The sequence below is a fragment of the Leucoraja erinacea genome, chromosome 22, assembly GCF_028641065.1.
Source record: "Leucoraja erinacea ecotype New England chromosome 22, Leri_hhj_1, whole genome shotgun sequence".
NCBI lineage: Eukaryota > Metazoa > Chordata > Chondrichthyes > Rajiformes > Rajidae > Leucoraja > Leucoraja erinaceus.
The window spans coordinates 21,007,178-21,033,607 of NC_073398.1; the positions used below are offsets into that span (position 1 = coordinate 21,007,178).

The 26,430-nt window shown below is 41.5% G+C and overlaps 1 protein-coding gene across 1 annotated transcript in view; it reads right to left on the minus strand.

The window, feature by feature from the left end:
- Positions 1-1,631: 1,631 nt before the first annotated feature.
- mapk12a (mitogen-activated protein kinase 12a) overlaps positions 1,632-26,430 on the minus strand; it is a 45,583-nt gene continuing 20,784 nt past the window's right edge. The window contains exons 4-12 of the mRNA XM_055653082.1: positions 25,617-25,728; positions 24,413-24,442; positions 21,557-21,604; positions 19,226-19,340; positions 17,963-18,034; positions 16,811-16,890; positions 15,393-15,471; positions 12,566-12,739; positions 1,632-7,670 (exon numbers count right to left, since the gene is read on the minus strand). Of these exons, the coding sequence (XP_055509057.1) occupies positions 7,597-7,670; positions 12,566-12,739; positions 15,393-15,471; positions 16,811-16,890; positions 17,963-18,034; positions 19,226-19,340; positions 21,557-21,604; positions 24,413-24,442; positions 25,617-25,728 (784 nt within the window). The 3' untranslated portion in view covers positions 1,632-7,596. The remainder of the gene's footprint in view (positions 7,671-12,565; positions 12,740-15,392; positions 15,472-16,810; positions 16,891-17,962; positions 18,035-19,225; positions 19,341-21,556; positions 21,605-24,412; positions 24,443-25,616; positions 25,729-26,430) is intronic.

Sequence of the window (26,430 nt, forward strand, 5' to 3'; positions counted from 1 at the left end):
CCTGATCCCTCACCTACAAAGCCCTATTTATTTCATTCCCTTACCCTCTACCTGCAAATTTTTGTAAGGTGTCCTTGATAAAGAAATCAATGCTCCCCTGTGCCACACCTCGCACTTGCTCAAATGAAACTCCAGTTGCCATTTCTCCACCAATTTCTGTAACTGATCTGTATCTCACTGTATACTTTGACAGCCTTCATCACTGTCCGCAACTACACCAATTTTGACGTAATCTGCAAACTTACCAACCAACCCATCTACATTTATGTCCCAGTCATTTAATTTAAACAAAACTGTTCTAATTTTTTATTTTCAGACCTGGTTTTGCTGTTAAGTGAATAAGTTCTCAGGTGATTTCACAAATCTGCTTGGAGTGTGGCCTTGCCTCACACATTGATCCAAGACGAATGAAATGAAGGCCAAGGAAGTGTGTATGCTGCCAGGTTACATCCAACTCCAGTGTACCTGAACATACCTGTACTTCTGGTTTTAGCTAATTTGAACATTGTGTAGGTGTAACGTTTAAAGTTGGCCATACCCTTCATCATAAAAGGGCAATGTATTGCAAAAGAATCCTACAGTTGTTATTGCACAGAGGAGCTCTTTGGCCTATTTGAGCTTTTAGGACTGTTTTTTGAGATGTTTGCAACATTATCCAGCTTATGCACATGTGTGGCAGCAATATGGGGATCAAAATCAACACTGTTGACAGTGTAATCTTGCTGCAGTTAGTGAAGTTCAAAACCCAATCATATGAAAACTGACCCCAGTATTTCATTTTTAGCAAACAGGGCAGCAGCCTGGAAATCCAGAAGAAGCAGAAACCATCAAACGACGGTGAAGTTGTTTCCATCCATCGTTAAGGGGTGTCACAGTTGTGCAACTAGTGGATCTCATTCTTCCCAGCTCCAGCAACCTGGGTTCAAGACAGACATCTTTTGTTGTCCCTATGGAGTTTGTGTATTCTTCCTCTGACTGCTTGGGTTTCCATGGATGTTCCCTTTTTCTCCCATATTCCAAAGACTTGTGGGTTGGTAGATTTATTGCCCACAGTAAATTGTCTGGTTCTTGAGGAGCGCCAGAACTTACCCCTAGTGTGTGGATGAGTGGCAAATTCTGGGGATATAGATGGGAATGTGAGGAAAATAGGTTACTGGCAAAAAGTAGTGAGGAATGGGATTGCTTTGTGACTCAATAGCCTGGATGGCCAGGGGAAAGATGGATTCTAATATTTGGAACAGTGTTTTAAAAATAATTGGAACAATGGGGATTGCAAACACAACCTTGGAGAATTTAACATGTATGTTGCAAGAGTCTGTTGAGTTAACCAATAAACTTTTGCACTTTTTGCTTGCAGTGGAAAATTGTTGAAGATGTACACCGTTTGGCTTTCATAGTGTTATATACACTTTGAAAAGTACTGTAGGTGTGTGGGAAAGAACTGCAGATAGACACAAAATGCTGGATTAACTCAGCAGTACAGCAGCATCTCTGGAGAGAAGGGATGGGTGACGTTTCTTCAGACTTCAGACAATTTCAGAAATTAAGATATCCTCTTGCCCACGAGGCTGAGCAGGGGTGCGAGGTGTGTACAAAGATTAAAGACACATAAAAACAGTGTACAAAATGGCTCATTTAACTAAACAAAGTTGCAATGTTTAATAACAAGTCACATTCTAAAAATATTACTACAAAATTCCCTTAAAGCTGCACTTTTTGAAAGTGCACTTCAGCATTATTTATTGTAGGAACTGAACAGCACAAAAACAGAAACCAGTGGCAATACCTCCCTAATTAAATGTAAGCCTCCCTAATTATATGATGAAATTTGTCCGTGGAGTTTCTAACACTTGGCATTGATGTAGGTATCTACTTGCATGAAGCTGTAACTTAGCCATATGATACCATAAGTCAGCTAATTCATGTATCCTAATGTACAGATTTTAAGAAACCAAATAGTCCCTAGTGACAGAGTTCTAAAACACTTAGAAATCAAGGTTGTTAATGTAATCTCCATTCAATATCCGTGTCCTGCAATGAAATCTAATTTGGTAAAATTCTTCTTTGATCAGTTTTTGTCTGATTTGAATTAAGGTAGCCTTGGTTACATCATCACCCATTATTGCAATAATTAATTTCACAGCTACAGGACAAATAAGAAGACATATTGTAAAGGTTTCTTAAAATATTATTTTTTCAAAGTAAAAATGACTCGGTCATTTAGCTGTAAAATTGTTTGAATCTGAAATAAATAATTAAATCATACCCGCCGATTGCTATATTCAGAAGTGAAGCATTTCCCACGTATTAAAATATAAGTGATAGGTATGAGGTATTACATTTTGAGAAGTTGAATCAGGCAAGACCCCGACGGAAAATAGTAGGGCCTTGGGGAGTGTTGTAAAGCAGAGGGATCTTGGTGTACAAATGCACAGTTCCTTGAAAGTAGTGTTCCACATAGTTAGTGGACAAAACGATGGAGAAACTCAGCGGGTGAGGCAGCATCTATGGAGCGAAGGATCGGGTGACGTTTCGGGTCGAGACCCTTTTTCAGACATAGTTAGATCAGTCAGTGTACTGAGTATAGAAGTGTTGATGTTATTTTAGAGTTGTACAATGCTGGCGAGGCTGGACTTGGAGTACTGTGTTCCGTGTTTGGTCAGCCTGCTATTGGGAAGATGCCATTAATTGGAACGATGCAGAGAAGGCTGCAGAGATGAACCTGAGGGGCAACTTTTTCACAGGAAGGGTGGTGGGTATATGAGCTGCTAGAGGAGGTAGATGAGGCAGGTAGAACAACATTTAATATACATTTGGACTAGTACATGGATAGGAAAGATTTTAGGGATATGGGCCAAAGAAAGGCAAATAGGACTAGCTTAAATAGGGCAGTTTGATTGTTATGGACCAGTTAGGCTGAAGGGCCTATTTCCGTATTGTCCTTCTGGTTCCTATTAAATCTTCTCCCTTTCATCGTGAACCTATGTTTTATAATTTGTGATTCCCTTAACTTGAGAAAAAGATTTTGTGCTGTCACCCTATCTATTCTTCTAATGACTTTATACATCTCTATAAGATCACCCCTCAGCCTCCTTTGCTCCAAGTTCTTGCCTGCCCAAACTCTCCCTATTGCTGAGGCTCTCAAGCTCCGACACCATCTTCATACCATTTCTCTGCACTCTTTCCCGCTTTGTGGCATCTTTCCTACTAGAGAATGACAAAACTGAACACAATACCCCAAGTGCAGCCTCATCAATATCTTGTACAATTGTGACTTAATGTCTCAACTTCTTAACTCAAGTCCCTAACTGATGAGGGCAAGTGTGGCAAAAGCCTTCTTCACCTTACCTCTTTGCAAGTTTCCCAGAAAGTGCTAATGCACATATACTCCTAGATCCCTCCACTCTACAACACTCCCCCGGGCCCCACCATTCATGGTGATGGTCCTGCTCTGGTTTAGCTTTCTAAAATGCAACAGTTCTGAATTAAACTCCATTCACCATTCCTCTGTAATTCTTGACAACCATCTTCATTGTCTATGATACGTTCTTTTTTTAGTGTCATCTGCAAACATATTATTCATGATTGTATGGATTGCAAGTTATCCAAAACTTCAATAGCTCCTGAGACGATTAGATCATGATTGAACAGTTATTCATATCAAAATGTTGTTTAATTAATCTTTTAATCAACTTTTAAGTTTCTTGCTGTTTCCAAAGTATATAAGGAGTTGAATTGAACAGTGTGGCTGCAATGAGATTACTTTTCAAGACCATGGATTGAATTCATGTTACTTGCTCTGATACAAGCTATCAAAAAATATTTTACTCTGAACTACTCTCCTTGGTTGTTCAGTACTTTAAACCTTATCACATCATAACCACTAATATTTAAGAAGTGTGTGCGCTGTGTGGCATAAACGTAGTTGATGAAATCATTTTGCAAATTCATAGTTCCAGATGACACTCAGAATTAGCACAATTGGCACTGAGTTAAAAGGTTCAGTGTTGTACCTTGTACCTTCCGAACAGTCCACCAGGAACTCGGTGAGACTAAGCTGAGGCTGGGCGATCGTTTCGCCGAACACCTCCGCTCGGTCCGCAAGAACCTACCTGACCTCCCGGTGGCTCAGTACTTCAACTCCCCCTCCCATTCCCCATCCGACCTCTCTGTCCTGGGTCTCCTCCATGGCCAGAGCGAGCAACACCGGAAATGGGAGGAACAGCACCTCATATTCCGCTTGGGGAGTCTGCATCCTGCGGGCATGAACATTGAATTCTCCCAATTTTGTTAGCCCTTGCTGTCTCCTCCCCTTCCTCAGCCCTTGGGCTGTCTCCTCCCATCCCTCAGCCCTCGGGCTCCTCCTCCTCCTCCTCCTTTTTCCTTTCTTCTCCCCGCCACCCCCCATCAGTCTGAAGAAGGGTTTTGGCCCGAAACGTTGCCTATTTCCTTCGCTCCATAGATGCTGCTGCACCCGCTGAGTTTCTCCAGCATTTTTGTGTACCCACCAGGAACTATACTGGAAGTTGGACAATTTTATACTGGACGATTTTTACATTTATCAAGCCAATTAATCAAGCCAGTTAACCTACAAACCTGTACATATTTGGAATGTGGGAGGAAACCGAAGATCTCGGAGAAAACCCATGCAGGTCAAGGGGAGAACGTACAAACTCCATACAGACAGCGCCCATAGTCGGGATCTGTTCAGGTCTGCTCTCCAGGAAACATAAGCACAAGAACTCTTAACTGAAGGAGCAGTGCACTGACATGCTTGACATTTTTTAAATGAGGTGTTAAACTGAATTTGTTGAATCAGATGGAGCCATCATGTAAGGACTGATCAATATTTATCCCTCAGCCAGCAATTCTCTGGCCATTATCACATTGCTGGTTGAGGGAGTTCATTTTGTGCTGATTGGCTGCTGTATTTTATATGTTCCAACAGTGGCTTCACTTCACACAGTACTTCATGGCCTGTAAATCACTTTGGGATATACACAAAATGCTGGAGTAACTCAGCGGGACAGGCAGCATCTCTGGAGTGAAGGAATGGGTGACGTTTCAGGTCAAGACCCTTCTTCAGACTTTGGGATCTAGGAGGTTTTTAGAGGATGGATATAAATAGAATAGGTTGGCAGAATCAAGGGTTTGGTTCCTCAAATGTGCTCAGGAGCGAGGGTAGGATAAATTGGCTAAAACTGCAGCATTTCACAACCAAGCACACACCTGCTTCCCAATGCCTGTTCATTATAGGTTACCCTATCATTATAGTATTAACTTCCAGTTGGAGAAAATAAGTTATACATCTGCTTTCCCAAGCTCTGCATATCACATACTGTATACTGACTAGACCTTATGCAGAGTTGATGCAGCTCTATATGACTGGTTATGCTATACTTGGAATATACAGTAAACCCTCTATATAACGGATTTTGCTTATAGTGGAATGAGGTGTCCATTCGTGGTGACGGTTGGTGTGCAGCGCAGCATTGGGCCGTGGAAAGGTGCTGGCGAGGAGAGAGCGAGCAATAAAACACTTGAAGAACGTTGCATTGGGCACGGGTTTGCAGCAGCTGCTACAAAACGAAGTGTTGGATGCAGGCACAGTGCATGCCACTGCACTTGTGTTGCCCTGGCAATGTATGCCTCGATCGCCTGGTAATGGCGCCAGGCTCCCTTTGCACTTCCCCCACTGCCACCAGATTACCCAAAGAGCAATCGTGACTGTGACGTGCTGCCAGTTCGAGGAGCGGAGAGGAAATCTTTTTCCCCCAGGGTGAAAATGTCAAAGACTAGAGGACATAGCTTTACGGTGAAAGCTGGAAATTTATTTTTACATATTGGGTGGTGGATGCTTGGAATGAGCTACCAATGGGTGATGGTGAAGGCAGATACAATACTGGCATTAATAGGCTTTTAGATAGGCAGATGGATATGTCGAGAATTGTGGGACATGCAGATGAGATTAGTTGAACTTGGTATCATTTCAGCGCAGATATTGATGATTGAAGGGCCTGTTTCTGTGCGATGTTCTAAACATTCAAACTTATTCAGTCTAATACGAGTAAACCAATGGTTTGAATAGTCTTAATTATTGCCAAACAACCACTCTGGCTGGAAGTTAATGTTAAAACGGTTTGAATTCCTTTGGAACTTAACTTCAAAGGTTTAAAAATGAATAGTTTCATTCTTTTTGTCCAAATTTTAATCCAACCTCTTTATTACACTTCTTGCAAATACTTGGACATTGAATTAAATATTCCAATGAGCACCTTTATGTTCAGAATGGAGACAGTTCATGAACAATTCTGCATTCTGACCTGTTGCCCAGTTGCTTGTCTTGTAAACACGAGGGTCAGATGCACGATAGAAAGTACTGTTCCTCTTCCAGCTGACTTCAAAGAACTTTTATGCAAAACTCTTAGAAAGTCAATGGGGACATTTGTCTATTGAACATTATACAATGAGTTTTGACAGTCATTTACACTGTGACCTCAATGTCAGTTAAGTAAATGGAATTGAGTGCCCGTTTTTATCTAGAAAAATTGAAAATGAAGAAAAGGAAATGTGGATAGTCTGGGCAGTCCCACATGGGATCATCATCAAATTCCTCAAGTCAGTTCATCTTTGTATTCTACACAGGGATTTCACTATTTAAACTCGGATAATTACTTCGAGTAAGCGTTTCAGTGTTTTGTAACGGTGGAATTCTGATTAGATCAATTTTCAATAACATTTTAATGTTATAATTCAAATAATTAATCAAATATTAGGTTTATATTACCTTACCAAGAATACCTGCAGAATCCTGATAAAAGATGTGATATAACATGAAATTAGTGTCGTCAGGAGACAGATATAATGCAGGTGGTACAGTTTGCATTATGTTGGTAACTAAAGCACCTTCAACATAGGGGAACATGTCAATGCCCTTCACAAACACATCATTGGACAAATGTGCGATTAACGACATTATTTAGTACACGAGGCCTGGAAAACTAGGCTGAAAATGTGCTACGGAAAATCCATCGTTAAAACAGGATGAGAATATTTGGTTCTGACTTTTCATATTTCCAATGAATCTGACGTTGCAAATAATGAGGGTGAAATTCAAAGCTGTTAAGGTTAGTGGAAAATAAACACAAAATGGTGGAGTAACTCAGCGGGTCAGGCAACATCCCTGGAGAAAAATAAGGTGACGTTTTGGGTTGAGACCCGTCATCAGACTGATTTTTTGGGGGGATTGTTTGGTGTAAGGACACGATTCCCTTTGCTGTGTTTTTTTCTAAATTAACTTTATCTAACAGGAGAAGATCTTGTCTGGAATTGTACAATGCCAGGCAGTAGAATGTTTACGACTGTTCTAACTCTGAAAGCACCTTTCAAAGAACATTGGTACAGTGTTAGTTTGACCTTGAAAGAAACAAATCACTCTGTATTTGGACTGGAGGCCATAGGCATAGTAATACAGTACTGTACATATATTTCCAAAGGCTAAAAAGAAAACACATCTAAAATAATGAATGTTTTCACAGCTCCTTGCTGCACAAATATATACTTTGCCTGGTTTGTTGTGTAGTTATGAAGCCAGAGCTACACTGAAGTTTCTTTAGACTCTGGTACTGCTGTTGAAGTCTTAAAGTTAACCACTTCTTCATATGTATGACCTAGACAGAATAGAAATTGATTAATTTTCTTGGAATACGTTATATTTTACATATTGTCGAGATATATTTCCTATTGTTCTTTGACTATTTTGACATTCAAAGAAATCTGACTGTCTCACACTTTCTATGAAACACTGAATCCTACAGAGGATTCACTAATTTCCACAACATCATCGTAACAATCCCCATGTCATTGGATGATGTTGATAGGGACCAAGTGCAGATGAGGTCGAGCAGCAGCCAGTCAAAGGCCTCTGGAGGATCATGGTGCTCGGGGTGGAGAAGAAGGAAAGAAACCCTGGGTGATACTGCCCTCAGTTTGACTGGATCCTAATGCAGGTAGTCTCAATGAGCAGGGCGATAAGGAAGGAACACAGGTGGGTGGTGAAGAGGTTGTACATGACAATGAGTGCAGCGAGATCACAAAAGATGGGGCTTGGTTATTTCCCCCTTTTGCATGTAGTGTTGCATCATTAATGGGAGGGTGCAAGTCTATTGATATCTTTTCCACTATAGTCATCCTTCATGTCCTATGGGACATCTGAACATGTACGTGGATAGGCAAGGTTTGGCGGGTCAAATGTGGGCAAATTGCACTGGCTTAGATGGGCATCTTGGTCGGCATAGATCAGTTGGGCTGAAAGGCCGGTTTCTGTGCTATATGACTAGGTGACTATCAAAACATTTAATTTCAGCTATTCAATCGTCGAAGCATCTTAACGACCGTCAAATAGGGTTGTACAAGTACACACTGGACCCACTGAGTAAACAAAGGTGGGCACTGTTGATTTTCTGCCCTCTGCAGCCTAAGGATAACAGCGTTAATTATTACATTTCAACTCTTAATTTGAATGGAAATCATATCCCCAAAACTGGATCCTTCATGGTTGGACAGCAGCTGGTTTGAGAATTAATTTTTCAGCTGTGGAGCTCTATAGGGTGATTTCACCAAATGTCAAATGAGCGTAGATCCCCCTCACGTGACCGAAAATTTTAACTGGAGGACATATGTCAGTTCGGTACATGTTAGTGAATGGGGAAACACACACTTTCCCACCCGTTAAAAACATGGAAAACGGCCGATTTTTGAGCTGAAATTTTCTGTGCTAGTCGGGGTGACCGTGAAGCACAGCGACCTAAATTTTCAGGCAAAAAAAAAGATAGAAAGTAAGGTAATTACAAGAGGGAACTGAAGGTAGAAAGCAGCGGAAGTGAACAGCCGACATTTGCCGTGGAGATTTTAAGATCCAAAATATCGGGAATTATCGCGTTTGCTCGCTGAATTTCATCAAAAGTAAGGCATTATTAACTTACTTTTGATGAAATTCAGCGAGCAAACGCGATAATTCCCGATATTTTGGACCTTAAAATCTCCACGGCAAATGTCCACTGTTCACTTCCGCTGCTTTCTACCTTCAGTTCCCTCTTGTAATTACCTTACTTTCTATCTTTTTTTTGCCTGAAAATTTAGGTCGCTGTGCTTCACGGTCACCCAGACTAGCACAGAAAATTTCAGCTCAAAAATCGGCCGTTTTCCATGTTTTTAACGGGTGTGAAAGTGCGTATTTCCCCATTCACTAACGTACCGAACTGACATATGTCCTCCAGTTAAAATTTTCGGTCACGTGAGGGGGGATCTACGCTCATTTGACCTTTGGTGAAATCACCCTATTCAGGGTGGAATTACAAAGGAAACCACATCTAAGAGCTTGGTGCACTTTTTAAAGCGATCCAACAAAAAAATCAGAGAAGCTACCACTGGTGGAACTGTAACAGGCAGCTAAGAGTAGGGGAAACACGCAGTGATGTAATCTTAGGGGAAATCCAGGTAGAAATTTAAATGGGGAATGTAAGGGTTTGTTAAATCAAGATCAAGCCCATGAAGCATTTAATCTCAGTTTTTATACTTCAAAATTGTTGTCTGCAAATTATTTAATCGATAGCCTGCTTTATTTTTCAATAGCAGCACTCACCTGGAAGGTAATGGTCAGAAAAGGAGAATCAGATTCTTCCTATCTTTGAAATACAGCTTTAGGATCAAACAATGTTGTGTTTCCACGGATAAAAGTAGTACCAACCTCTTGGCTGGATTTCACTCAAATATCAGAAGATCACCCTGATCCACACAGCTCAAAGTTTTTCATTTTCCCTCTTTTTTTACAGTGTAGTCGAGGGGGCAACTTGATCGGTAGAGGCAAGTTGGGCCAAAGGGCCTGTTTCTCTGCTATATGGCTCTATGACTGAACACCGGAAAACAGGTGGAGGAAGAGATGAAATGTGAAGGTGAGAAGTTTAAGTGTTTGAAGAGGATTAAAATGGAAATAAAATGAGTGCAAAGTTGGCAATCAAAGAGTGAAAATGAAGTGAAGGAACTGAAGAAGGGTCTCGACCCGAAACGTCACCCATTCCTTCTCTCCAGAGATGCTGCCTGTCCCACTGAGTTACTCCAGCATTTAGTGTCTACCTTTGAAGGAACAGGAAACCGAAAATAGGATCTTTTACAGATTCACTGCTCACACGACATTCAGAGGGCTGCAGGAAGTTGAGAGCTTTCTGGTAAATTGGTGAATTGATCAATTAGGTATTTTGTTTGAATTTCTTTCTTTCAGATAATTAATCTTGGGCAAACTTTAATGATCATTACCCTGGAGCAAGTGAGACAGTGAGTGAGCACATCCTGCTCTTGGGTGGGCTCCCTGATGTTGCAGCTGCTCTTTAAATAGAATGTACAGTGCAAACAAGCCATTTATCTCATTAGCTCTATGTGCTCCACACATTGTTCTACCTCCCTATTCATTAACACTTCCTAATGTTTAATAAATTTCTCTTCAATACATTTCTGCTATTCAATTCAGCTATGGGCTATGATAGCACTAACTATGTCAATTTTTCTTTATTTATGGTTGGTAGTTATTCTGGTGCCTGCCTGCACCTCTAGATGCCTTTCCATAGCTGCTCTGCTGACTATTGTTGGTACCATATTCTGGAGCATATCTGTAATTGTTGTAGTTATACCCAGAATAATCATAACCTCCATATCCTTCCAACTCTTGTTGATAAACTTTTCCCTGTTTTTTTTTTTTTGGTTTTGGATTGACAATCTTATTGGTATTGTATTAATAATAGTTTATTATTGTCACGTGTACCAAGATCCAGTTAAACGCTTTGTTTACATCTTATCCAATTAGATCATATTATACGCATGTACAATCAACCTATACACAAGGACAATAGTATATTTAAAAAAAGACACAAAGTGCTGGAGTAACTCAGCGGGTCAGGTTGCATCTCTGGAGTACATGGATAGGTGATGTTTTAGGTTGGGATCCTTCTTCAGACCCTTCATTTGAAGAAGGGTCCCAGCCTGAAGCGTCACCTTTCCATGTTCTCCAAAGACGCTGCCTGACCCGCTGAGTTACTCCAGCACTTTGTGTAATTTCTGGTAAACCAGTATCTGCAGTTTCTTGTTCTTACAACAGTATATTTGGTGTTCCTGATTCTGATATTTCTTAAAGATAGAAACATTACCTTTTTCTACCCAAACAAATCTCTTCATAATTTTACTTTACCCCTCAGTTCTCTCTTTACTGATAGTTGTACCCTTTCACTTATTCCTTTTAAACATTTCCTCGCATATTTTTCTGTGGGCTCTTTATTGTTTATAAGATGGAGAACATAACTGCCCTCAGTGCAGACCAACTAACTAAGATTCGAAACAAATATAAGATTACCTAGTCTGAGCTTCAATACAATCCCGCGGGAAGTAATCTGCAATACTTTGTTTGCTTTTGCTGAGTGGGCCATTAATCATTTAAAAAAATGGATTTTCCTCACCAATGCAGCAAATACACAAATCCCAACCACAGATCAAGCAAAGTTTCCCTAAAAACTAAAAGCTTATGAATTACATAACACTTCAGTTATGAAGCTTGCATGAAACAGGGGATGAGAAATTCACTTCAGTCGGCAGCAATAAAGGTGTTGCACTGTCAAATGTATTCTGTCATGCTTCCAAAATTTGATTCCATTAATTTCATTGGAAGTGTATTTTGGAAGCAGAAATGATTTCATTTTGCTGTTACCGAACAGTTTCCAACCAAAAGGAAAAGACAGAGAGGGGAGAAAGAACAGGAGGAGCGACTGAAATATTTTGTATCTGTAGCGTGAAGAATGTGAGTGGCTAACACATGACTTGGAGTATCAATAGCAATTGGTTGAATCAGATTGTTTTTTTCAACCTCCTCATGATTCTGGTCCGACAGCATTAAAGGTGAGATGAGGAAAAATATTCCACTCAAGGGATGGTGGGGATCTGGAACTCGTCACCTACAAGTGTGTAATGCCCCTGTCCCACTTAGGAAACCTGAACGGAAACCTCTGGAGTCTTTGCGCCCCGCCCAAGGCTCCTGTGAGGTTGCAGGTGGTTACCGGAGGTTGCAGGTAGTGGAAGCAGGTGGGGAGACTGACAAAAACCTCCGGGAACCGCACGGAAACCTTGGGTGGGGCACAAAGTCTCCAGAGGTTTCCGTTCAGGTTTCTTAAGTGGGACGGGGGCATTAGTGATAGAAACCCAAGTCCTGAAGCTGTAATCTGCAGTGCCACAGACTTGGTGCAGGAAGTCTGTGGCACTTTTTTTTTATTTATGATACTGCCTGTAAGGGAAATTCATTTCGTTGTCTCAAATTGAGACAATGACAATAAATTTGAATACAATACAATACAGGAAGGTAAATTAGGATGGTGAGTTTTCATTCAGACTGGCATAAACAAGATGGACAGAATGGCCTCCTGTGTTGTAAATAATGAAACTGATCAGATACCCACAAGGAATGGGCAGAACACGAGTTATCGTCAGTGACATGCACAACCAGGCTACATTGTATGAGTGTTCTTACATTTCCATTCTTCAATGGTGAGTTCTACGTTGTCAAAACTATTGTCGTACACTTTTGCCACAGTCTCTTCCTCAGGATCTCGATACTGCTCAAAGTACGGGTGAGCCAGGGCCTCCGCTGCAGTTACCCGTTTCTCGGCATCGAGCACAAGCATCTTTTCTAAAAGGTTGACTGCTGTTTGCCAAAACAAAAGCCAACAAAACATATCAGAAAACAAATAGAATTCTGCACTCCTAAAAAGGTGTGCAAAACAAGCATTAACAAACCAGTACTATACTAAGCTACACTGAAACTCCAGTGAAGGAAAATGTATTCAGTTGTTTCAAGTGTAAAAGAAATGGGCCTGTCCCATCTAGGCGATTTTTAGGCAACTACAGGCGACTAGTTTGTCGCCACATGTTCGCCGGGAGTAGTCTCCTCAGTCGTGCAAAAAGTTGTAGCGTCTTTCTGGTCGCTACTAAATTTTCAACGTGTTGAAACATTTTCGGCAACAGTGGGTTTGACGCCAATGCGCGTAGCTTGACTTCTCCTGACGTAGGTGCTGTCGTAGGTTGTCGCCAGGATGACGTAGAATGTCGCCAGTTTTTCGGCGACCTGCTACGACTATGACAGTCGCCTGCAGTTGCCTAAATAATCGCCAAGTGGGACAGGCCCATTAGATGAGGTACTTCCTGCGTATGGTGTGCACAGCCGAAAGTTGTAGGACAACTTGTTCTATTTGATCTTGTTTGATTATGGACACCGACCGGGTTGATTGCATTTGTCGAAACAGGGCGGACCACGTGAAGGTTGCAATCTCCCACCCCAGATTAGGTACTCAGACACAGACATCAGGAAAGGTGCCTCTGCTGTTACACATACACCTCACATCAGATGCACATTAGATCACCAGTTAAATTGTTAAGAGAAACGTGCACAATTGCAGATTAGTACCATGTTTACTGGCATTATTGATCCTAACTCTGATTTCACATTAACTCTCATCTCTCCAGCAATGGTCCTCATCTGCTGGTGTCAGGTATGACTGAATGACATGGGTGGATAGGGAACTCACAAATTCAATCAGTGGCGGAATGATGGTTCGGAGGCATTTGGACCAGCGTGTCTCATCTGCACATTGCCTTGGTCACTCACTTTCTTGGAGGTGGTTAGATAATCACTGAGGAATTTGGGGCAGATTGGTGCTGTGGACTTGTGGAACATCGCAAGCGCTTCGCCTCTTCTCTAGCCCTTTATGCTGAGCAACTGTAGAAATCAGTGCACCAATTCATGCATTAAATTTACCATTAGTCCCCACCTGAATGATTTATTCTGCTCTGACACTGGAGATGCCAATTTAGTTCAGCTCTAATCCTATTTACATGGCAATTCTTATCTCAGGTCAGAAGCATGGATCAATATAATTAAAAGATACATGCTTGAATCCATTATCAAGAAAGCCAGTTTACAAAACTGTAAGCATGGATAGCAATCTTCTAGATACTGTCAAAAGAAAGAAATGAGGCATTAAACTAGCTGCTTCAGTGCCCAGGTGCTCATTTATCCATAGCAGACATTCCAAATTTGACCTTTTGATATTTGACCATGACTTTTTGTCCACGTTGAAAATATTTACCTAGGAGTCATATTTTGTATAGCATTTGATTAGACTCAATGAAAAGTCGAGAACAATGCTAGTTCCCGAATGCCTACAATTTCGTTATTTGCATGTCCCTACACCAGATGCACTAAAGCATAGAGGAGTCCAAACACACATGTTGGTGGCCAAAGCCTTGTAATAACACTTGCTTAGAAAACATAGAAAACATTCGGCCCTTCGAACCAGCACCGCCATTCAATATGATCATGGCTGATCATCCAAAATTATTACCCATTCTTGCTTTTTCCCCATATCCCTTGATTCCGTTAACCCCAAGAGTTAAATCTAACTCTCAAGACTGGTACAAACACAAGTCGCTCAAGTGTGAACACACATAAAATGTGAGGCATGCTCAATTGTTTCTTAAAGGCTGTTGTGTCCTTCGGTAGGTTTCCCATTACACAGCCACTCTCACCGCCTCCTTACCACCATGTCCACTATATCCAGCTTGGGATTTGTGGCTTCATTCCCCCTATCACCATCACCTCTCCACATCTCTCTCCCACCCCCTCTTCCATTGATTCTTGGCAGCTGCCATTCAACATTACTTTATAGACGAGAAGATGATACTCACCTTGACATGCCCTAGAATTGCCAGGACAGTGGATGCTAGGGCCTAATGAAAGTAGAAACAAAGAACTGCATATGCTGGTTAATACACAAAAGGGCACAAAGTGCTGGAGTAACTCAGCAGGTCAGGCAGCATCACTGGTGAACATGGATAGGTTTCGGGTTGAGTTCCTTCTTCAGATGGAAGAAGAAGGGTGTCGACCGAAACGTGACCTATCCTTGTTCTCCAGAGATGCTGCCGGGCCCACTGAATCACTCCAGCACTTTGTGACCCAATGTGGGTGAATGGGATGCGTAGGTAGATATGGAATGGTGAGAGACAAAGGGACAGTTTGTGCACTGTGCAACTCTATACTGCATTTCTAACTCCCCTGTTTTTCCTCATGGTCCTTAAAAAATTCTTGTAACTGAATTTACCAAACAAAAAGCAAGGGAGAGGGTTTTCACTATGTAAGGTCTGCCTGGTAATACATAACTCCATGGGCCTTTTCAGCCTTTGAATTTTCCTGTCGGTAGTCCTGTTAAAAACGTGCTGCTCTGTTGCATACAACTCATTAATGTGCTTCAACAGGTGCTACTTAATTCCTGAGTGGCTAACTAATGAAAAGTGTCTCTTACCCACTTGATTAACATTTCCAAACAGAGCTTTGAAGTCTTTCTTTGGGACCCGTTGCAAACTTTTGATGTAATTTTTAGCCTGTAGAGCACAGAAAATACATCATTTTCAATGCACAAAATTTAAAGATGCTATATACATATTTAATAGTTTCACAAGGACTCCCAAAACATTTAGGATTCAATAATATATATCCATATGAACATTTTCAATAAGTTTATAAAATAATTTGCCCAAAGTAATTTTATCATCAGATAAGTATATGAAATTGTCAGTTTGCTTCTGTGGAATGATCAGCTTGGGCTGGTTTAAAAAAGTGAGATGGGGGCCAGATTGAAACATACAAGATCAATGGGCTGTTGACAAGGTGGATGAGATGAGGATGTTTTCTCTTTATGTGAGGATCTATGATGAAGGTTAACTGTTTTAATGGGGTCACCCATTTTGTCAGATGATCATGATTTTGCAACTCTCTTCCTCAAAGGACAATAAAAGTTGAGTTTCTGAATGTTTTTAAGGCAGAGATAGATTGTTGAGAAGGGTGAAAGGTAACTGCTGGTAGATGGGAATGCAGTGCTGAGGCTATATCACATTGGACGCGACCCAAGTGAGCAGAAGAGCAGGTTTGAGAGCTGAGACTCCGCCTGTTCCTGATTTGTATGTTAGTATTTTAATTTGTTCTTATGTTACTTCTAGACTTGCCCATTCCACAGCTGTACACTCATCTTCCAACCCAGCTTAGAATGCATGCTCCTGCATTTACATTTTAAAAATTGGCAAAATCATAACAGTTACAATACTTACTGCTCCAGAATTAACATGTGTATTAATACATACATAAACAAATTGTACCATGGTATGGTTACTAAAAATAAAGCAACTTATTCAAATCTGTTCAATTCTGAGAAGTAATTTGGATTTATTAACCTTCAGGTTCATGAAGCTATCTTTGCACTCCCTGTGTAGTCCTGCTTTATTGATGCATTCTCGCTGTAACCTGAGAAACACTTATTAACCAAGAACTTATCATTCTCTGCTTTAAAAATACCCAATGACTTGGACTCCCCCACCATCTGTGGCAATTAATTCCACAGATTCACCACCCTCTGACTAAAGAAATTCCCATGAACATGAAAAACTTTAAAAATCAAAATTCCCAACGTCTTGGCCTCCACTGCTCTCTGTGGCAATGAATTCCATAAAATCAACACTGTCTGGCTACAGAAATTTCCATGATCATGGGGACTTTTATAAATCAATGGTTAGTTTGATTGAGGCAGTGTGCTGGGCAGCAAAATACTCTACAATATATAGCTCACCGTGCGTGATACCATGCTAAGAGATTGTTAGGCAAAAACTAATATCAAAAAGGTAACACATTCCATTTGTCCTTTTGGTCAGCTTTACGTGTTCTACTTACATCTTGACTTTGCAGCTTCTGAACAAAGTCTTGGGTTGGTGTCCCTGTTACTTTCATGATTTCTGTTAATTGATCTAAATCTGCAAACTACAGGTTAAGAATCATGTTTAAAGAACCACTCAAGAGCCAAATGTAGCGCAGGCAACCTTACGTGCAGGTTCCAGTAAATGGCTTCTGCAACCCTGGACGATTCTGGTGTGAGCCAGAGATCAATTATAAGTGCAAGGTCTTGGGTCATACAAGACCCAGGATGTGGTCATACTGCAAACTAGTCCCACACCACTGCTGCATTTTGCAGCTGCACAGCTTCCAATTCACTGCTGGTGCAGCTGAGCAGCCCTTCCAATGGGTGCAGCAGATGGTGTGCAGAGACTAGGCTGGGAAGCTGGCCCAATGGCTGGCTTCTGCTCAAGTGCCCCTGATAAGGGGAGACATTTGGAAACATCTAAAAACAAATGAAAAATGTAAAGTTATCTTCAAAACTAATTATGAACCTCCCAGAAAATGCTATTCTGAAATATAAAGTAAACAAAATGTATACTTATATTTAGCTTTAAAATGAAGGTTGGCAGCCCTATTAAAAGATACTCATTAATAGACACTTGAACAGGTATGTTTTTGAGGAATGTGGGCTAAACATGGGCAAGTGGGACTAGCTTAGATGGGGCACCAAGTTCTGCAAGAACGAGTTGGGCTGAACGTTGGGTTTCCGTGCAATATGACTCCACGACTCTCCATTAATCTATTTGAATGAATGGGGCAATGCTGCAAGTGTCAGCAATGGGTGGTGTAAAATTGAATCAGATCCTCCATCCTTGGCTCAGCATGGAGCCTGAAATGCTTTGCTAGCTCTTATTTAAATGTCCCCCAGCCAAATTTAATGGAATGAGAGACTTGTCGGAGCCTGCTGATCTGACATGGGTGGGGTCGACCAAGTTAAATGTTTAAATTTAAACTGAGATTACCACTCTTCCACTCTGGTAGTTGGCAACACTGCTGGCCACAGATAGAGTTGATTTACTCAAGTGGTTTAAAAAATCCAATGTGGCAAAAATCAATTGTACACGCTAATCATCTGTACTTCCCCAAGAAATATTTAGTCATTTATTAGTAATTATCAGGGAGAGTACTTGACATGGTTGTAAAGGATACGATCGATGCCTTTAAAAAGAGGGCGTGTTGTAATCATCTCTGCCATGATACAGCCAACAGACCAGATATCCACTGCAAAAACATGTACATTGTCAATCTCTCATCACACAATCATCAGTATACAATTTTGGAAACATAAAATTCTAGCAGAGTTAGTAAACTTAGTAAGTGCACAAGGACTCAACACCCAGGTCCACTTATGTGCCAATCTGCCATGCAGTCTCACACTCCATGTCCGCACTGACAGGGAGAGTCTATCTTCCTGGTAACAATGTCAATCCCCGGACTTTTCTCATAATGCCTTCAGGAGCACCAGAGGCAGCAACACTCCTGCAAGTTGCTTTTAGAGTCTGAGTAACACTGGAACTTGTCGAGCGTCTTGACCAAGGCCCACTGGCTGCTCCGCCATACAGGCGCAACACACCGCCTTCTCAACAGGTGAAACAAGCCGTGGAAATCCTTTATCACATCAGGCGGAGTGTATGAAATTACAGGTTTGGACAGCAGACATTCAAAGCACCAGAGAGTTACCACCAACACTATCTCACAAAATCATCCAATCCGTTGGCAGGATAATCAAACCCACATCAGTGTCCTCTCCCAGGCCAACATCCCTAGTTACACCAGTCTGAAGAAAGGCCCTCACCCAAAACGTCACCTATGCATGTTCCTTAGGGATGCTGCCTGACCCGCTATATTACTCCAGCCATTTGTGTCCTTCCTCATTTGGCTACAGTATGTTGGACAAGCCACATCATTTGCTTGCCTGACACCAGATTATACAACAGGAAATGTAGAAACAAGGAACTGTGGATGCTAGATTACAGACGGAGACACAGAGTGCTGGAGTTGCTCAGCGGTTCAGGCAGCCTCTCAGGAGAACATGGAAAGGTGATGCTTCTGGTCTGGACCCTTTTTCAAACTTAAGTGAAAATAGGGACTCTTTTTTAAAATCTGCCACAGGAAGAGTCATTACAAATTACAAATTCCCCTTCGAAAAAATATCCCTACTGACTCTGGGAATCTCTGGCCCACGACTGTTCAAAGTGGAGAATCAGCATTCAAACACACACTGAAGCCCAGCATAAATAGTGAAAGAACACAAACTATCACCACCCATCCCGTTTGGAACCTCCTGTACCATCTGTGGTTATCTGTGGCCGTATCCCAAGTTGGCCTCATCCTCAGAACACATAGAGGTGGGGTACAAGCAAGCCATCCACCACCCCGCGGGACTAATTAACAACAGTAAGGTGAGATTACCTGTTTGAGTATAATGCATCCAGTTAAGTATCACCTCCGGGGCACGGTACCACCTGGTTACCACATAGCCAGTCATTTCCTGATCAGCATGTCTTGCCAAACCAAAGTCCAGAATCTGCAATGCAAGGTGACACGCTTTGAAAAGGCCACAAGTTAAACACATCCCTTTCTCCGTCATGAACGGGTTTTGCATTGAATCCACGAGCAGCTGCTGAATGCATACAAGTGCGTAGTGAACAAATCCTGCTTTCCTGTCCTTTTACCATTTCACCCACCCATTATCAGAGTCACAATGTAATCAGGATGGCAAGGCAGTTCTTTGACTTCATTCCCACACTATAGTTAGAGCGTAAATCAATTTGGAATTTGGGTTTCAGTGGATAACAGAGTAAAGAAAAAAATGACTTGGACGAAATTGTCCCATTTTGGATTCATAAGAGACTGCAGAGGCTGGAACCTGGAACAACAAACAAGTTGCTGGAGGCACTCGGTGGGTCGAGCAGCATCTCCGCATCTGTGGGGAGAAAGGAATTGTCAATGTTTCAGGTCCTGATACAAAGTTTAAATTGAAATGGCAACAATTCCTTTCCCCCACAGATGCTGTGGAGGCCAAATCCACAGTGGATATTTTCAAATTGGAGATTGATAGATTCTTGATTAGCAAGGGTGTCAAAGTTGACGAGAAGACAGGAGAACGGGGTTAAGAGCGAAAAGATAGATCAGCCATGATCAAATGGCAGAGCATACTTAACAGACCAAATGGCCTAATTCTGCTTCTTATGACCTTATGTTCAACCCACTTAGTCCCTCTAGCAGATGGTTTGTTTCCCATGTTGCTTTGCCCTGAAGTAAAACCTAACATTCCACAGGCTGCCCATGGACATAGAGTCTGAAGTATTTTTACTGACACCAATTGCAAATCAATTTTCACAATGTGAAGTATATAGTAAAGGAGCATACTAATAAATTGTTTATTTAATCAAAACTAGATAAGAATATAGACTATATACTATATACTATAAAGAGAATATAGTAAAACTTAGGGAAACAATAGCATGAAAGACAAGAGCTGATCTGGAGAATGTATAACATGTGTGACACAAAAAGCTGGAGTAACTCAGCGGGACAGGCAGCATCTCTGGAGAGAAGGAATGGGTGAAGATTCGGGTCAAGCTTCTCTCCAGAGATGCTGTCTGTCCCGCTGAGTTAATCCAGCTTTTTGTGTCTATCTGGTTTAAACCAGCATCTGCAGTTCCTTCCTACATATAACAAGTGTGTGCTGACTGGGAAAAATAAATGACTGGAATTGTGTTAACTAACAGCTTGAGTATGAACATTCTGCCTGTTATTTATTAAAGGTGCTAATTAATTTTAAATAAATTAGTTAGCTTCTTTGACAAAGGATGAGATAAGGGAGTCTCAACTGAACACAAGAAAATGCTTCTTACTAATACATCGTCAGAGTAATTTGTACACCTGAAGTACTTGATTGTGACAGTACTACGAAAAGTAATGAAATAGAAATGGCAACATCTATACCCATCGCCAGCACAATGTCAAGCTTTCAATGTTGTAGGGGAACAACAGGAAACTCCTGTGTTCAGATAACATCTTTAACATTGTAAAATGTCCCAAAGCACTCCTCAAGTATCTTACAAGTGGAAACATGAGGGCACATGAGCAAAAGTTCAATATTTTAAAGCAATACCAAAGGTAATAAGGTAAATTGTTTTGGGAAGGGGTTCCAGACTTTACGATATGGCCAATTAACCTACAAACCTGCACATCTGTGGAGTGTGGGTGGAAACCGAGCACCCGGAGAAAACCCACGGGGTCACGGGGAGAACATACAAACTTCATACACACAGCACCGATGTCAGGATCAAACCTGGGTCTCTGGAGCTGTAAGCAGCAACTCTACCGCTGCGCCACCGTGCCGCTCTTGTCAAGCCCCTTGAAAACTTTACATGTTTCCATGAGTTCATTTCTCTTTCATTATGAATTCCAGAGAGTAAGGTCCACATCTGCTTAATCTATCGGCAAGCACTTCCTCTATCACAAGATTATTCTTCCTTACGTAGGGTGACCATATCTTTACACAATATACCAGGTGCAGTCCACCAAGGCTCTTTACAATTGGAGCAACACATTTATATTCCTTTCCTCTAACTCTCTTGCAATAAAGACCAGCATACCATGGATTAATTGTTTGCTGCAACTACATGTTGACTTTCAATGACAAGTACATCCAGATTATTCTGAACCCCAACACATTGCGATCCCTCAGCATCACACCAGCTTCGCTGACGTTAAATCAAATATTAAGCTTACCTTTAACTCGCAGTCCTCATTGATTGCCAAATTCCCGGGTTTAAGATCCTAACAACAGAACAATCAGACACTTAAGTTAGTCCAGGGAGACAGAGTTTTGGTGGCTTGTGGTTTTTAATATGTGTGATTCCATTGCGAGTGCACTCTTTTCTGAGTCATGAAAATCACGAAAACCACGTCAAGACTTGAGCACAAAAATCCACAGCGACATCCCAGTTTGTTAGAGAGGAAGTGTTTTTCTGCTGGTGGCCCGTCTTTTGAGTGAGAGCTATTTGTTACTCCGATCGCTTCATCAGAACAGTAACTACAGTTCACTGGCTGAGTCATTGGGTGGTCTCAGGGTTATGGAGAGAAGGCAGGAGAAAGAGGTTAGGAGGGAGAGATAGATCAGCCATGATTGAATGGCGGAGTAGACTCGATGGGCCAAATGGCCAAATCCTGCTCCTATCACATGATCTTACGATCGTGTGACTGTAGAGCACTTGGCTTATCCTGGAATGTCTGGAGGAATACAGATCTCTCTTCCTCAATGACCTCGTTTATGTCACAATGTTGACGAGAACACCCGTACTTTGAGCACCATGTTGAAAAATGACAGCGGGGGCCAGTTTAAAGATTTGATGAGTCAGTTCTATGGTCCACAGCCAGTGTACTTTGCAATAACTACACATAACCACAGGCCACATTTTCAGTCATGTATATTACAACCAAAATGCTAGTGACTATTTACTGCCTGGTTTCTGCTTCAATTGCTATCAAGCAAACACATTCAATCGTTTTGTTATTTTAGATCCAGAAAAGATGAGTGGTCTTTTTTATATGTTTGGCAACATAATTTGCTGGTGATTGTTTTTAAAGCCACCCTCAGTCTTAAAAACCTACAATCTGGGAACAGCACAGTTGTGCAGCTGGCAGAGCTGCCGCTTCACAGCGCCAAAGACCCGGGTTCGATCCTGACCTCAGGTGCTCTCTGTATGAGTGTGGAGTTTGTACGCTCTCCCTGTGACTGCATGAGTTTCCTCTGGGTGTGCCAGTTTCCTCCTACCTCCCGAAGATGTGCACGATTGTAGGTTAATTGGCTGCTGTAACATTTCTCTTAGTGTGTAGGGAGTAAATGCAAAAGTGGGATTCCATAGAGCTAGTAGGCCTGCTTCCATGCTGTATCTCTAAACTAAAACTAGACTAAAAACTGAGTTTTTAACTTAACCAGCTGCTAACCACCGATTTTAAAAATATGCACTGCCTATAAAAAACATGCCAATTTAGAATATGCTTGAATTATTGAAAGAACACAAACAGACCAATATGCATTGTAAAAAGGCAAATTATTGTACAAATCTAAGATAGACACAAAAAGCTGGAGTAACTCAGCGGGACAGGTAGCATCTCTGGAGAGAAGGAATGGGTGATGTTTCTTCAGACTGGTTAGGGATTTTGTACCTTGTTAGCTTTAAACTCCCGCTTGGAGTCCAGACGCCCCTTGAGTGTCTCACCCAGGGAATTACAACACAGGTGAGCCACTGATATATATAATTTTTTTTAACATTTAATTAAAAGACACATAAGAAGTAGTGATTTTAACTGAGAATCCACGTACTTCCCTCTATATTGACACACTGGTTATGGGGAATGATAATTACAGCCACATCCCCTCACGTGAAACCAATAAAATGCATGATCATGTTACCAACAGAGCTGAACCACGAGCCCATGCCATGACCAGAGGGTTTGAATATTATTTGCTTATCATCTTTGTTAATCGAGTCTTGCCTTAATGTGCCACAAAACAACAGGATAAACACTGCACCTGGCAACAGAGCAACTTCCAAGTGCAGGAAAGTAAGACTTGACTTTATTACAGAGATACAGTGCAGAAACAGGCCCTTCAGCCCACCGTGTCCGTGCTGACCAGTGAACTAGCACCATCCCAGGGACAATTTACAATTTTACCGAAGCCAATTAACCTACAAACCTGTACGTCTTTGCAGTGTGGGAGGAAACTGGAGCACCCGGAGAAAACCCATGTGGTCACAGAGAGAACATACAAACTCTGCACAGACAGCACCCAAGGTCAGGATGGAACCCAGGTCCCTGGTGCTATAAGACAGCAACTCTACCATTGCACCAATGTGCTGCCTAAACTAAACTTATTTAGCAAAACAATGTTCAGGAACCTTACTTAGTCTTTATTTTATATATTTTGTGGACTATATTTACGTTACACATTCGCTCAGCTAACAACATTGAACTTCATTGCTCCTGCATGTATCTGAGACATGTTTGTAATATGGACCTTCCTTTGTGCTGGACTCAGCAAATGATAAATTTCTCTACAAATCATGAAGGCTGTAATGCTGTTCTGGAGAAACTGCTGGAGTGAACTTTACACCTCACTTTATAAATTGAGGACCAGTAGACATAGGTTTAAGGTGAGGAGGGGGGAAGATTTAATAGGAACCTGAGGGGTAACTTTTTCACACAAAGGGTGGTAGCCACGAACTGCTGGAGGAGATAGTTGAGGCAGGTACTATCACAACGTTTAAGAAACATTTAGACAGGATAGGACATGTTTCGAGGGATATGGGCCAAATGCAGGCAGGTGGGACTAGTGTAGATGGGACATTGGCTGGTGTGAGCAAGTTGGGCCGAAGGGCTTGTTTCCATGCTGCATCACTCTATGACTATGCTTGAAGTTGTATTAAATATTTTCTGAGACACAAACCAACCAGTCTGGTGTGTTCATATTTCCAAAAAGTGATACCCAGATAATATTCATTCTTTTCTGTATTGTCCAGTGGCAATACAATTACAATCAATAAAACCTATCAGTTATGTCAGAGCATAAAATGGACTTACCCTGTGGATGATCCCTGCCGAGTGGATGTACTGTTAAAAAGACAAGACATGTTTTAAAATAAGGAAGAGTCACATATATCAGGTCCTAGTTAGAGATTTTTCTTTTCAGTAATAAAATATACTTATTTATCAACAAATTCATTGCTTCACAATCCGTGCGCACTGAAAAATAAATATGTGGTTTGGAAAATGTGGAGAAATTCATAGATGGAGTTTTACAGCGTAAAGCAGGCCCTTTAGCCCAGCATTTCTATGCTAACCATTGTGACTATCTATACTAATTCCTCATGTGAATTAATTTCACATCCTTTATGCTTTGCCCCATCAAATATCTGACCAAATGCCTCTTAAATATCATTAATATCCCCGTCTCTATCACCTTCTCTGCAGATATGAACTATGAGTAAGAAATTTCCATCTTTAAACCTCCTCCTTTTCATCTTAAACCTAGTCTAGTTTCAGACACCCCACTCACAGGAAACAGATTCTGACTATCCACCCTATCTATGCCTCTCATAATTTTAAATACCTCTATCATGTTAACTCTCAGCCTCCTTCACTTCAGGGAAAACTGACCTAGAATATCAAACCTCTCCTGAAAATTCAAGCTCCTGAAACCAGGCAACATCCTTGTGCATTATTCTGCATCGTCTTGAGTTTAATCACAACCTTGCTAAAGCACATTGACCAGAACTGCACACATGACTCCAAGCTGGCCCTAACCAATGTCCTGTACAATATTTTGAAACATGATGGACTCAACAGCTCAGCCGAGGAAGGAGAACATACCATACACCCAAGACACAAAATGCTGGAGTAACTCAGTAGGGCAGGCAGCATTTCTAGAGAGAAGGAATGGGTGACTTTACGGGTCAAAACCATACACCTTCCATGCCACCCTGTTTACCTCTGTTCTCACCTTCATTGAACTATTTCTGGTATCCCATTGCCTCTCTTCAACATTCTTCCCAGGGATCTGCCATTCAATGTGTAAGTTCTGCCCTGGATTAACTTCTCAAAATGCATCACTTCGCACTTGCCTGAGTGAAATTTCTTAGCTTGTAATAGGCATATAAAATAAAATATTCCGGGGTATGTGAAAATCTGGAGTAACATTTCAGCAATCTTTAAATTTAAATTTATCAATTTTAAACAAATTACAGATTAGTTACTTAGTCACTTTGAAAGAGGTGGATAAGCCGACCTTTAGGCCTTTTAGGACTTGATACACCAGAAATTGGATCCGATCTTCAGTCAGTTTCTCATGCTTCATTAGTTTGCTGAGGTCCATTCCCATAAAAGGCATAACCAAATAACTGCAAAAAACAAAGTAAATTAATAAATGTAGCATCAACATAACACAGGAGAAGGGTTCTTGCATCCTGCTGCTTCCTTAGTTTGAAGAGCTACATCAGGAGGAGCTCGTAGGTGAAGTTTTTCTCAGTGGTAAGCTATCTATCTGCCGAGGGACTTCTCCGTCGTTTTTGTTGTGGCTGTATATGTTACTCCAAGTGCTAATGTAAATTCTAAGGCCAACGAAGCACTGGGAGCCCTGCATGACGCCATCAGTGAGTTCCAGACCAAATATCCTGATAGCTTCATTGTGGTGGCCAGGGATTTTAATCACACCAGCCTTAAGACTGTGCTCCCAAAATTCAAGCAATATGTGGATTTTGAGACCAGGGGAGAGAATATCTTGGACTTGGTTTACACCAACACCCAAGAGGCTTACAAGGCAGCCCCACGCCCTCACCTGGGCCACTCGGACCACATTTCAGTGTTTTTAACACCAGCCTACAGACCTCTGCAAAAACAAGTCAGAGCGGAGAGAAAACACACCAGGGTCTGGCCAGAGGGAGCAGCCTCAGCACTGCAGGATTGCTTCCTGCACACTGACTGGGATGTGTTCAGGACAGCAGCATCCTATGATGACCTCATCAACATCGAGGAGTACGCAGAGACTGTAACCAGCCACATTGCCAAATGCACCGAGGATGTCACTATCATGAAAACCTTCA